This window comes from Cavia porcellus, unplaced genomic scaffold, assembly GCF_034190915.1.
Source record: "Cavia porcellus strain 051 isolate PalLab524CR breed Dunkin Hartley unplaced genomic scaffold, mCavPor4.1 scaffold_1, whole genome shotgun sequence".
Taxonomy (NCBI): Eukaryota; Metazoa; Chordata; class Mammalia; order Rodentia; family Caviidae; genus Cavia; species Cavia porcellus.
In genome coordinates this window covers 178,889,202-178,903,918 of record NW_026947484.1, presented here as the reverse complement: position 1 = coordinate 178,903,918, position 14,717 = coordinate 178,889,202, and the positions used below count along the sequence as shown (strand labels likewise).

Here is a 14,717-nt window from a genome sequence, read left to right as displayed (position 1 = left end):
AATGAACATCTCTTTGCCTAGATCTTTTAAAATGTAACAAATATTACTTCTCTGACTTTTGGGAACCAAATTTCCTGAAAAAGAAAATTCACTTTTGGACAGGCTGCAAAGTGGGAGCCTAGTAAGACCCCATGTTTCAGGAATACAGGAAAAATGCCTCATGGAAAAAAAAGTCAAGATGTGGCAAAACAAACCGTATCCTGTAATCCCTGAGTGGGTGGCTGAGGCAGAAGGTTTACAAATTCAAGCCCAGCTTGGGCAATTAGCGAGAACTTGTCTCAAAAATAAAAACAAAACAGAGGCAGGAATGTAGACCCTAGGGTTAATGCCTTGTAGTGGAAAGAAGAACCCTGTTCCCCATAAAAAATGTGAATTAATGGTAGACTTCTCCTGTCCCAGCAGAAGAAAAAACTTCTAGCCAACCTCGTTGCCCACCACTCTACGAGAGCTATGCAAGTGGCTGTTTCATGGCTCTAACTGCATTACTCGAAATCTGATGTCCATATCCAAGGAGTCGAAAGCTGTACTCTGCTCCACCCAGGGGGACACTGCACATTTTAACAAGGGAGGCTGGCAGTGGAAACAGGTGCTAGCTCTAGGACAAACAAGTTCAAGGCTACCTTAGACAACTTACAGATCTTAAGATTTTAAAAAAATTTTAAAAGGCTGGGAATAGAGCTCAATGTGAATGCTTGGGTTTAACCCTTACTAATGCAAAAAATGTGCGTGCGTGCGTGTGTGTGTGTGTGTGTGTGTAAAATATACACAAATATAATTTTATGTGGAACTCAGATAATAACAAATATTTGTTTATTATTCATCTGGAAGTAAAAGCTGACTCTGCAGCTCCACCCACTAGCCATAATGTCATGACTCAACACATCTAATTCCTCTTTTTGTATAGTAGCAACTTCATTTTTCCCTGTACTTCCTTAGACGTCCCTCCCTCACAAGACAGGGAGGCTCAGCAGGAAGATACTGCCAGCTCCCGCTGGGCCGGAGTGAGCATTTTTCCTCTGGGGGAAGAAGTAGGGGCACTGGAAGGGGCACTCCTGGCTTGGGTCTGTCCTGGAATCTCCTCCCTTGAGTTCCATCACCAGAGAACACTAACATGCCCGCGACTGCCACAAATCTGCGGCCCTCACTATCACAACAGGGAGACCAGGTGCTGAACAGTTATTAGTTCAGGCAGTGCAGTCCATACGTGGGCCTGGAACCAATTAGCTGGTGGTAAAATCCATTTACAGAGTCACAACTGACATTTTAAAAAAAGGAAATAGAAAACTTAAGTATACTTTGTGCTTACTACAGTTTTATAAAACTTCTGCTTCAGAAAAAAAATATATACACACATACACACACATCTGTGTGTGTGATCCATTATGATGTAAAATACATAAACACGTATTTCATTGTGGGGCTGTAACTTTTTTAAAACCCCCGAACCTCCCTTCCATATATATATATATATGTAAACACATTTGTACACAAGCGTATAATCACGAATCTACACAATGAACACAGACACGTAATTCTCTGGGTGATTTTTTGGGGGTGAGTGTATAAAAATAAGACCAGTCTTGATCCTCCTACTTTATCTTCCCACTCCAGCAGCTGGGACCGCAGCCTGCAGCCTCGCCTAGTTCTTCATGTCATTACAAAGAATCCCTCAAACAGAATTTGCTTCCTAGTACTGGTCTGAGGAATCCTTGGCAGGGTTATTTAAAACATATTCTCATAAATTTCATCACCAACTTTATTCATCAGCTTATGAAATGACCTGCCGGGTCACTTAGAATGTCTATACTGTCCCTGGTCTACCAGGGTTAAGAACTGTGCAGAGAAAAACAGCAGTCTGTACTTCCTCATGGTAACCCAATGAGTCACACGGACTTTGTTTACACTGGCTTAAAATGTAACACAATGGTAAACACAGCCAAATCCCTGATGTCTGAGATGGTGGAGGAAGAGGTTCATAAAGATGGCAAAAGAGAGTGATAAGCTAAATATTTGTCTTTCAAACACACTAACAAGTTAAAGGGAAAACAAGACAGCATTTCATGTCTGAATTAATAGTCTCTCCTTGGTGGTGGGCTTATAGCCACATTGAATGTAGAACAGAATTCAAGAATCCTGAACATCCATTGCTCTTCTGTGGTGCAGCAGGTTCCCTCCCTAAGAACAATAAATGGATGGATAATAAAGAAGAAGAGAAGGTTGCTGGCACAGTCCAGGTTCCAGCTGCAACAGCTCTCCTGCACTGCCTCCCCATTCTAAACACCAGGGTCCCCACCCAGAAATCCCACTTGCTGGGACCTGATGCCAAGCCCTGCGGGGTAAACAGCTCCTATCAGGCCCTCCTCCCCTATCTGGTTGAGTATTTCCTGCACCTGCTGCTTTTCCAGCAGACAAGCTGGGTCCCGCCTGTTCTCTGTCAGAGCTCCTGCAAACTGGGGATGTGATCAGAAGTGCTGCTTGTCCTGTCATCCTCAAGGCCCCTCCAGGCCCACAGGGGTACTGTACTTTGAGACCTGTGGATGGCTTGTTCCACAAATTTGCTTTCTACATCCAGCCTGCGTGACTGGACAGTAATGTGTCACCCTTTGGGCCCACCACTCATCAGACAAGGAGGTAAAGGAAGGAGGCGGGGATGCCAGTGTGCTAGAAACTGCACAAATCTGGAGGTGAGAAAGGCAGGCCCAAGATGAAAAACTAATCCACCAACTAAAATTCCAATATATGCACTTGTGTTTTAACTTGGCTCAGGATAACTGGTGCAGTCATACCCAAATGAAGTAACCTGGCCAGTTATAAAATAAAGAGCACATTTTTAGTTGTTACTTATTTTTATACACTAAGTAGAAAACTTTAAGAAAATGTTATTACCTGGTTTGTTCTTGCTGCAGTGTGCTGGGATCAGGTATAAAAAATCTTACTCGAAAATGCAGGGAACAGGGGTAACCTCCTACAACATTTTTCAAAGACAAATTAAGTTTTCTCTTTAAAAAGTCAATGTATGTTAAAACTCTCTTATAAGTGATACACTTTTCACTCAACCATAGCTTTCCCCGATACAAAAGGACTAATTTCAAATATGGCTTGAGAAATCTTCAAGTCTGCAAAAATGTATTCACACAATATCAGCACAGACTACCTATAATATCTACTTCTTATTACATGTTTAACTTAGGGCTATGTTCACTCCAATTCACTCCTATCTCTGTGGTAGGAATTTTATAAATCCTTAAATCAGCATATTATAACAAGTCCCAAAGAAATAATGACTTACATTAACATAACAACTTATGCTTTTCACACATGTTCATGGACATTGTAGAATTTAAACAACACCTTGCCTATGAGCTGCTATCCCTAACTTTGTTTCACAAAGGAGCCAATAAGCTTAGAGATGTAAGCGACTTGCTTTCGGTCACATAGCTAGTGATAAGACCAGAATGATAGCACTGAGGCTTCTGTTTCTGCTATGAAACATTTCAAAATTATTCTATATTGGAAAATATTTCACATTTTAAATGCAGAGCACATTAAATGATTAACATGTTAGTGAATATTCCACAACGAAAATGTTCAAATATGGCTTTATGTATCAACACCAAGAGTCAATTCATTCCTGTGGATATAATTAGTCTACTTCCTCTAATAGGTATGGCAACAAAAGATCAGACTGTGTTGCTAAGATCCTGTGATCATTTGCATGTCAATGTCACCTGCTCCAGGGCTGCCATATCTACACACCTGTCTCCTCTAGGTGCTTAGTACTCTTACTCCGAATCTAAAGTCCTTCTTGAGCCTACTCCTTCGCGGATCCTGCTGCCTGCCCTCTACTCTGGCTCATTCCAGGGTCCGCCTACCCACAGCTCCCATACTGTCTATTTTCACCCCTGGCTGGTATGCAAAGCATCTCTAATGGTGGGTGTATACCTAGGTGTATCTCTGTACAGTGCCTGGCTCCAGTGGGTGGTGTTGTAACACTGTCTGCAGGCTCATCAGGGGATAGTAGAATCCTTCCATTGCCCTGGAAGTGCTTGCCCTCCCCTTTCTAAAACCTGTCAATTCTGTCTCGGGGAAGGTTTCTGTCTTTCTCACCCACTTCTGGGCACTCAGAGCGTTCTATCATGTGCTTAGCACTGTCATAAAACATTCTCCTCCTGTTCCTCCTGTCTCTTTTTACACTTGGCTGACTGAAGCTGGATTTCCAGAGCTTAGTCCAGTGTCTTACCAGCCTGAGAGTTTAGGAATGTTTATCAGAAGAAAGAGATCAAGAGTGAATGCATAATGACACCTATCCATGCCTCATATGTGGTCATTCTTGTGTCAGCATTCAAACTGGCAGGTGTTTATTTGAAGAGGTTTCGTGCCTCCTGTGGGCAGTCCTGACACTAAGGCCATAACCCAGGAGTGGTAAGAACTCTGCGGACTCTGCTCCAGGTGAGGGCAGCACTGGGAGGAGAATCATGGCTATGTGTGTCTACATCTGCCCACGTGGGAGGTGGGCAAGTGTGAGTGTGTGTGACTCTGGGCATGTATACATGTATGTATGAATCTGCCTGCTTTCACCCCTCTCCCATTCACTGGTCACCTCTTGTGTGTCACAGGCCATGAGGGACGCAGGGAAGAATGTAGCAAAAGTCCTCATCTCAAGGGACCTGCAGCTCTGAGCAGAAGCACATAACTATGTGATGTGGCCAAGAGTGCTCAGTCATGAAGTAGACACTGATAAGTGACAGGAAAAACAGAGTGAATCTCGGCTTCAGTAGGAGAGATGAGTCTGAGCAGCCTTGAAGAATGGCAAGAGTTAGATACAGAGTAACAGGTGGGGAAAGCATTCTCAGCAAAAGGAAAGTACAGAGCAAGCCCTACAGACTGGCCAGGTTTGTTCCCTACAAGGACGGTCATGGTGGAAAGCCAGACTGAGAAGAGATCAAGGCAGAGGGTCGGTGAGGCGTGCCTTGAATGGCCACTTAACTGAGTTAACCAGTGGTCTGGAATCACTCATGATGGATAAGCTCTATTTTAGAAAGATCGGTATTTCATATTTGTGACACTACCTATAGCCTAGTTTCCAGTGAATGCTACTATGATATTACAAGGTAAAGGAAGGGACTGTGTTTCTGTCCCACCTAGGTGCTTACACAGCTGAAAAAGACTTATCTTCTTCTCCTTTCTTCCTTCCTTCCATCTATCCATCTTTCCATCCTTCTAAAAAGAAATCTGGGTTTCCCTGCTCTGAGCTGCCTGCTGTCACTTGGCCCTTCCAACCCACCTGGCAGGGATTCCCGAGGGCTGATCTGGAAACATGTCTGCAGACTCAGAAGAGAGACAGGGACAAATCATCTTGCCCCAGAACCCAGGCAGCAGATGTTACAGGCATCCTAATGATGGAAAGAAACAAGCCGCCAAACACCTAATGTGCGACTGAAATGAAAAGATCACACCAACCTTTCAACTGCTTCCTGATGGGTTTGCTTGATTCAAGCCATCTCTGTTGGGTAAGAAAACATAAGCTGTAAAACCAAGCTGTGCAGGAGTTCAGCACATTTTATAGGTTGGCACTTACAGGGGAGTCTGAGTCTTCACCATGTTGCAAACCAAAATACTCCTTTTCGGTCACACCCACGTGGGCATAAGCCATATCCAGAAGTGACTGGCCAGTGTCTTGTTTCTAGGAAGAAAGAAAAATAATCAAATGGGAATAATTTTTTAAGTGAATTAAAAACTGGTGGTGACAAGTCTTTACTGTAGACAAAAGAAAGATTACATATTCAGATTTTATGCACACATACTTCCCAAAGCAGCATAGGGGCTCATAAATGTCAAGTTTCAAGGTTGCACAATATTGATGGGAAGGAGGGCCAAGACAAACTACGTCAGTGTGATTTTAAGATGACGAGTTTAGACCAATTTAGCTTTCTAAGATTTCTTCCTTCCCTGTAGCTGAGGTTCTCAAGTTATGTCTAAGTCAGAAAATTCACGTGTTATAATTACAGTAAGCTCACCATGGCCTAGCCACGGATTACCCACAGCAAATGCTAATCCCGGGTCAGTTTCTGTTGGCTTCTCAGGATGTGTCTGTGGCACCTGGAGGATCCCAGAAGTAGGTTTAGGAGAGGAAAACTCTCAACTCATAGCTAAAAATACTCAAATGCCACTCAAAATACCCTCAAAGTGATTTGGCCCATGCTGCCATGCAGGATTATCTGCCTAGCTGCTTCCGTTATCTGAAGTGCGAAGCCAGTAGGGACATTCAGCTACCCTTCACTCCAGAGTGGGACTCAGAGGCCCTGACAGCGCAGTGTTTGTTGGGCATGTGTGACATGGGCACTCAGACAGAGCCACAGTAAGTGTCTTTTTCCTGGCCTGGCAGTGCAAGCAACTAACAAATGCTACCCATGGCTTTGAAATCATCAAGGCACAAGACACCCAAGGGGACAACACAACACTCCAGCTCTACTTGGAGACAAAGGGAAGCAACCTTTGATCCAGATTTGGAAGGATGACAGGATTGTAACACCTCCTTTCCAAGTGTACACACATTTGAAGCTAATGGACCAGCACAAACAAAGACCCAGTTGGCGTGAGGGACAAAAACCGCATGGCGCAGTCAGGAAATCACGAATTCTATTTTAACAGGCATAGACTTCTCAGGAGTCCTTTGAACCAAACCATTTAACTTGAGGACAATATGAGTTAGAAATAGACAAGGTATAGAAAGGTGAGATACTTGAAAGCAGGTAATATACTTGAAAATAGGTCAGTGATTAGGACTGGCAGAATTAGGTATCTGTAAGGTCCCTCCAACAGCGACTTCTTTGGGACAGTCCCATGATCTGATCAGCCATGTGGGAATGGGAGACACACATTTTCAGAATGCACTTTCCAGCCTGAGGACTCCTGCACAGATAGCTTCCTTTACCCAGGACTCTACCCATCAAAAGAACTCCATGGGTGTGGAAAGAACAGTTCAGTCCATGTGCTTTAGGTCCTGAGCAGCTCTCCCTTCAAACTGTGAGATATCCTCTCAATGCATCAAGAGCTATCTGCTCCTCTTATTGGAATTAATATTTATATATGAATTTATATTACACTTATTATATACTATTAACAGTTTACAATTTAGTAAACACATACAAGGAGCCAGCTATAATTCCATGTGTACTTTCCTCTATGGTCTCCTGTCTTTGTGGCAATTTTGCAAAACAATCATCACTCTCACTGTCCCCCTCGGCAAGAGCAAATAAGGCATTCTGTGCCTTATCCGGTCAACCAGAGCCGTCTGACCACCTGACTCAGGTCAGTCTGCCCGGGAGCAAAGCCTAAATGTTGCCACTACACTACTTGTCTCACTTCTGAGGCGCTTGATTCAAACATTTGGGTATTAACTCTGCAGAGTTTACTCCACTCTCAAAAGGCACTGAAATATAATCAAAGATACATTTATAATAATGACAAGAGGTCACTGAAGCCATCACAGCTTACTGCCAGTGCCTGGTTGAGTCTGGCCTAGGGTAGGAATGAATGATGCCCAAATGAGCATCCCTGAAGACTCCTGCTCCTGCTCCTGCTCCAAGAGAGTCCAGGCCACACAGAGTGAACGAGATGATGCAAATGGTCCCCCAAGCAGGAAAATAAAAGTGAAGGATACTCCAAGTTGCAACCATGCCCTCAAATCCCCAAGTTAAAGTCAGCTTTGGACCAGGCTGCTAGAAACGGGGTGGTAGTAGTGCGATGAGAACAGTGATGCTCACACCTGAATTGTGGGTGCTCACTGTCAAGGTATGTTTTAAGACTTTGTATGATCACCACTGGGGGCAGGTGTCTGCTTCAACCCTGCTTACTCACATGTGACCAGTGGCTCCTCCTTCTGATGATGTCATTTCCTAGTTTTTTGGTCAGACCTGGTGCTTAGCTTTGTCCTGCTTCCTGCCAAGTCTCCGTCAATATGCTTGCCCCTCATTTTTGCAACCTCTCAATATCAGGTTTTGCCCCCATCTTCTGTCTCCTTACCTCTCAGCTGAACTCATCCAGTTCCACTGCTTGAAACACTATCTCCACCCTAGTGATATCCACATTTGTAACCCCAGCCTGACCCCATCCCCTAAACTGATGTGTGTATCTAATATTGTGTCCGCATTGCTACAGACATGAATAACTGCATCTCAAACTATAGCCACAACAGAACTGGTTATTGCTGTCCCTAGACCTGTCCTTCCCACAATCTCCCAATTCTATAAACCGCAGCTCTACCTTGTCAGGCCAAAATCCTCGCAATCACTTTGAGGCCTCTCATTCTCTCACATCCCAAATTCCAGAGCTCTGCAAATTCTATGGGCTCCACCTTCAAAGCATTTCCAGGTTCACCTCCACACTACTGGCCTGCCACATCCCCAGCATTCCTCCCTGGACAGTTGGCCCTTTTTCTCCCAGGCTGCTGATGACAGAACATCCAGAACAATGCCGAGTCAGATCAGTCAGTTCTCTGTCCAAACCCAACAGAGCTCTCACCGCACACCACACAAAAGACAATGCCCCGGAACAATCCATGAGGGGCTACACAACCCCCTTATCTCCGCTCCTGTTATCTTGTGGACCCTGCCTCCTACTGCATCCCTCCTGCTCCTTCCATTCCAGACACAGTGGCTTCTACACCGCCCTGCAGCCACACTCCATGGGCTCTGGCCTTGGGACCAATGCACCGCTGTTCTTTCTCCCTAAAATGTACTTTCTCCAGACACCTACCCAACTCTTTCATCTTACCAATGATGTTTTCCCAGGTCATACCTAAGAAAGACACCCACTGCCATCTCTTTCCAAGAGGGTGATTGATAAGCTTCAAAAGGGCAAAGGATGTGCTTTGCTTTGTTTTCTAGTATTCTCTGGGCCTGGAACAAAGCCTGACACATACTAGGTTAACTAATAAACACTTGCTGAATGAACACATGAGGCAAATTTTCATATTCTTGTCAGGAAGAAGGTTTAGGGTTGAAGCCAAATAAACCCAACCTAGACAAACACAAATTTTAACAGAGCCAGTCAAGTTACAGCACTTGAAAGTGACATCTGTGACCTTCATGGACCTTTTTAGTTATAAAATTCTATAGAAGACTACTTAAAGAGGAAAGTGGATATAATGGAAAACCAAAGTAGTGGCTTTTCCAGGGAAAATATCCACAATCCTGACAAAAATGCTCAAAACTAGTGCTTCTTCCAAGTGCAGTGTGCACGGGGACGGTGTGCGAAGCAGGTCCAGGTCCCACGCCAACCCGAGAGAGCATCTCAAACACACCAGGAGGACAAGGGATTTGTATTTTTAGTGTGGATTCTAAGAGTTCGGAGGCATTTTAAGAAACGTTCACTAGGGTTGTGCTGTCCAAATGGAAACTCTGAGCTACAAGACTTTAAATTTTAATTCAGATTAAAAGCTCAGTGCTTCAGGCACAGGAGTCAGAATTCAAGTGTTCAACAGCTTCCTAAGACTGGCAGCTCTCACTGTGGATGGTGCAGGTACAGAACATTTCCAGCAACACACACAGTTCATTCACAAAGTCCTCCCTAGAGAGTCTTTTTCTCCAAAACGATGCTGGGGATCAAACACAAGGCCTAGCACACTCAAGACCCTGGGTTCAGCCAGGTGTGGTGGCACACACCTATAATCAGCATCCTCAGAGGCTGAGGCAGAAAGACTACAAATCTGAGCCTCGCCTGGGCAACTTATTAAGACCATGTCATCAAAATAAAAAATCAAAACAAAAGCTGGAGATGCAGGTCAGCGCAAAGCCCCTGGGTTCTATCTCCAGTACCAAGGGGGCAAACTTACAAGTCGGGTAGAAGATGCAGGATCAGTGATTGGTTACACTTTAAATTCTTACAGCATTACTTATTCTTTAATTTGTTCTCTCATCTCTGTCTCCGCTACTACCTTTCCTTGCACACTGGACTTTCCAGGGTGCAGCAGATGCTGGCAGTTGGTTGAGGGTAAGGGGAGAACCCTACTCCCAACCCCACCCCAGCACTGGCAAGGATAGGAGAGACAGACAAAGGCCACAGACTTCAGGAGTGATCTGAGTGGACGACCAGCAGGGGCCATGACTGTCCCAGCATATGATGGCTACTGGCCTGGAGTCTGAGACCACATACACACTCTCGGCTCTTCCAGGAGCTCTAAGTGGGAGAAGCCAGGACCTCCCTGCTATCCTGATCCACCCACTCATACATTTAACAAGCACCTGCTGCGTACTAGCCCTGTGCTGGGAAACCCTCCCTGTCCTCAAGAAGCTCGCAGGGCAATGGCCAACATGTAATCTAATGATTATAGCTATTTTTTTAAACACAACATGACATGGGATCTAATAAAACATATAAAGAGCAACAGCACCCGAGAAGCAGCTCTGCCTCAGGAAGGACACGGGGACACTGCTGAAGCAGCCAACATCGGAGAATCACACAGCTCACATCACCAAGAAGGGGCTGGAAGGCAAGATGTGGGCCAACTCTAATCTCAACATACAAAACCTGGAATCTCAAGCTTTCTCTTGAATGTATTTTTCTCCTCATTTTGTAAAACAAGAGATGAAAATTATTTCTTAAGAGCATTAATTCAAAAAGCATTGTGGAGGAACTTACATTAACTTTAAAGGTCTGTACCAAGCCATCTAAGAAGCGTACGTTGCAGACAACTTCGGATCGAGCTTTCTCTTTGGGTAATTCAGAGGTGCGTATGTTATTAATTCTTCCACCCAGAGCACGTAACCGGGAGGTCATAACTATTGCTGAATAACCTGTAAAGTAAGACACACCTGTTAGTTGATTCATATGCTAATTACCAGCCATCAAGGAAGGGCCTCACAGCCCACCCAATGCCTTTTATACCTATCGCTTTGATTGATTGTGAAACCCTTGGTAATGAGAGCTAAATAATAAACTGTGTTTCCATTTGAGTTTGACTTCCTAGAAGCTCTAAGTAAAATTTACTGCTCAATTATAACATTTCTCGAATTACAGTTTGCTTATTTGTCTGTTGTTACCGCCAAGATCAATACCTTCTAATTTCCAAGATTTAAAACTTTTTATTTAGGTCTTACGATATATCTAGGTGTTTGCATATTCCATCCCTCAAATTTCACACAACTAAGAATGGCACAAACGTGATTTAAAATTTGAAAAGCTCTATCAATTGGATTAGATTAAAATTAATAGCTTCTAGCAGTCAGTGACTTTCCAGAGTGAGCTAGGTCTGCTGTGGCCTAGGCGACTGATCCTGCTGAATTCAAAGCTTAAAAATTTCTGGGTCCCCACGAAGCCATACTATACCCAAGTTTACCAGGAGATTTGGGTAGGAATGGGTTGATGAGCTTCATTGTTTATGGAATCAGAAGTGTGAATCCTGTACCTGCTCATGGCCATCACTAACCAGCTTTCCTGAGTGTGCATGAACTGAAACACCAGGCTGCCTGCACACTTTGACACTGTGTCTGATGGGAACACAGAATGCCACGTCCACTTACGTAGGTAGTGTTTACTCTGCGGCATGAATAAATACATCTGTGAGATGCACCCCCCAAAATAAATAAAATTAATAACTTCTATTTATTAAAAGATAATGTTTACAAAAGCAAAGGGCAGCCTACAGAGGAAAAGGTTTGTGCCATATAAAGATCTACAAAGGTTGTATAAAGTGTTATGACTCAATGAGAAAAAAACAACTCAATAAATGCAAACAGGTACTCAAAGATATTACCTGTCAAAAAATGCAAAGTAAAACCACACTTAGCACTGCACACCATGGGGAGGGCTACGATTTGAGACTGACAATTGAGAGGGTACACACCAAGTGGGGCCCTCATGCAGCACTGACGAAAACAAGCCAGTGCAACTAGTTGGAAAAACCTAAGTAATATCGGCTGAGCAACACTGTGACACAGGAATCCTACTCCTAGGCATGCTTGCCACAGAAAACTGTACATTTACTCACAAAAAGGAATGCACAAGAATGTTCACAACAGCCTTAAACTGGAAAAGACATCAGTGGCCATCATCTGCAGAATGGGTAAACCAGTACTTGCGCAATTATACAGCCAAGAAATGAGCTACTGTAACATAAAACAACATAAGACAATTTCTTTACTGTTACCATGAGCAAAAGAAGCCACACAGGAGATGACCTAGTGCATGATGCTACTTGTACAGTTAAAAAAAAAAAAAAAAAAAAAAACAAGCAAAACTAATTGATGCTGACAGAAGACAGGGATAGTGGTTATTGTTGGTTCTATTGGAGTAGGAAGCAGGGCACAGAGTTCTTCTGGGATGCTTTTAACAACTCGTATCTTAGTGTGGGTGCTAATGACACTTCTGTACTTATTCTGTGAAAATTCAGGGACTATATTCATGATTTGTGCATTTTTTACATGTAAGTTTGCTATGTATTGGATATGGTTTGTCTCCTCCAAAGCCCACTGTGACTGAGGTCTTGGACCCAGGGTGGTACCGTGGGAAGTTGTAGAAAACTCTGAGAGGCTGGGCCTAACAGCAGGTCCTTGGGTCATTGGAAGCTTGAAGTTTTTAATCCCCTGATCCCCTTAGTAGTTCATCCGGAAGGCTATTACAAAAAGAACCAGCCCCAGCCTGCCCCAGCTCTTCCCTCTGCTGCTAGCACTTTGTGATCTAATCACTGCTTCCTCCTGTGTGTGCTCCCACATTGCCATCTACCACGCTGCGATGTGCTGAGAACCGAGCCAGCCTCCAAAACTAAATGAATTTCTTTTCTTCATAAGCTGTATGTCAGGCATTTCCTGTCAGTGATGAAAAGCTAATACAGTGCTATAGTTCAGTAACAAGCTTACTATAAAAAATAAGCAAAGACCCTTACATTTACACAGAAGGAATTAGTAGGCAGTTTAAAAACTGACTGGTATTTGGAATCAGTAAGGAAATGAGTTTGATGATGAGCCCAATTGTGGAGTGGCAGACTCAAAGACTGGAAAAGTATGCAAACTGAGTACTTAGCCATGCCACAAAGGTGGGAGGGCCAAGGTCTAGACCACTGCAAAAAAATATATAAAAGCATCCCGACCAGTGTACAGAATGGAGAAGATGTAAATATAGCAAGACAGGGTGAAGAGCAAATGTAGATGAAGGCCTCCAGAGCAAATTAATTCTCCATAACCGTTTTCTGATGAGTTGCCCTTTGCATATGCAATTCCTTCTGCTTGTAATGTGTTCTGCTTCATCTAATTCCTATGCATCTGCTTGGCACAAGCATCACTTCTCCTAGAAGCCTTGCGGGGGAGCCCGGCAGTCACATACTAGTGTTACAAATTCTCTCTATGGCGCTCTTCATTTCACTTAGCACTTGATTTAACGGCCACTTCTCCCACTGGACATCAGGCTCCATGAGGGCAGGAATTGGGTCAGGTTTTGTGCACTGTATCTCTAACACTTATTTCTGACTGGCTGTCAGTAAACATTTGAATGAACCAACAAACGAAAGGAACAGTGACACAGAAAATGAAGCCACATAGTCTAGAGAAACAGCAGTACAATCTGACACACAAACTCAGCTTGGTGGGAACAGGCAGGAGAGAAGGCTAGGATGAGAGGCCACGGGGAGTCCGCTCTAGCTGCAGTGTGCACAGTGCTTGGGGTCATATTAAAATGCAGACCGTGGATGATTCTAGTAGGGATGATGGGGCCTGAGCTCCTGTAGCTCTGTCTTTTAGAGGATGCTCCAACTATTGATCCAGGGTTTGTCCTGAGACAACCAATTCCAGACAACTGGAAAAGCAACACCCAATGTCAGGACAGGCTCAGAGAAGTTTTGTGAGCCATCAGCGAACAGGGATGACTCAAAGCTGGAAAAGACGAAGACACACTGAAGGAGCTGTAGACACATCTCCATTCTCCTGCAGACAGGGATAGGAACTCTCAAATATTAATAAAGAAAATTCCTAAGACCAGCAGTGAAAAAACCCCCAATAATTTATACAATTCCACCCACCCTACCACCTCCACCTTGCCCTTTTCAATGAAAATGTCATCAGGAAGCAGGGATGCATTTTCTGAGTAATACAAAAAGTTATCAAAAGACAACAAATGTGTTCCATAATGCTTTAACCCACATTGAATTTTAAATGTCAACTTTATTGCTTAGTTCTTGTCTAAGAATCTCAGGTGGCTAAAATTTTTTTCAAAAGACACAATAGAATCATCACAGGTGTGGTTTCAGTGGGAGGCACACCCCAGGATCCCCAGGGAACTCCTAAACCTGATGCCTGCAGCAGCCTACCCCATATGATGCTTCAGCACCCTGCGAGGTGGCACAGGATGGCATTCATTTTGGAAGGGCCTCCAAGATAGGTCTCTCGCCTGGCAGTCAAGGCCTGGAGGAATGAATGGGCTTTCAGGGAGCTCTGGGTGTGTTTTGGATGATGGAACTTAAAATCGGGGGCTCACCAGAATATATGCCACTCACTGTGGGCATATATGAAAGAGCTGGGTAGTTGTTCTACAGAACAGCAGAAACAGATAATCACACAGTGACCTTGGACAGAAAACAACGCTGATTTCAAATAGGAGCCTGTGATGAAAGTCACATGGACTGATGCGCCAACTATGGGCACAGATCTATCTGCACACTGCTCTGCACCTGAGCAGCCCTCACACCTACGCAGTAGGGGGACCCTGGAGCCTGTGAATTAATCATA

General features: G+C 44.0%; 1 protein-coding gene across 5 annotated transcripts in view; it reads right to left on the bottom strand.

Annotated features, from left to right (window-relative positions):
- The window catches only part of Ptpn3 (protein tyrosine phosphatase non-receptor type 3), a 115,329-nt gene that overhangs the window by 73,689 nt on the left and 26,923 nt on the right, over nucleotides 1–14,717 (bottom strand). For 4 of the 5 annotated variants that reach the window (XM_013145869.3, XM_003463779.5, XM_063261044.1 and 1 more), the window contains 4 exons: nucleotides 10,642–10,796; nucleotides 5,579–5,683; nucleotides 5,461–5,503; nucleotides 2,887–2,965 (listed from right to left, as the gene is read on the bottom strand). In XM_013145869.3, the coding sequence (XP_013001323.1) occupies nucleotides 2,887–2,965; nucleotides 5,461–5,503; nucleotides 5,579–5,683; nucleotides 10,642–10,779 (365 nt within the window). In that variant the 5' untranslated portion in view covers nucleotides 10,780–10,796. Of the gene's footprint in view, nucleotides 1–2,886; nucleotides 2,966–5,460; nucleotides 5,504–5,578; nucleotides 5,684–10,641; nucleotides 10,797–14,717 lie in introns of those variants that run through there. The other variant, XM_063261060.1, reaches the window with a different exon arrangement.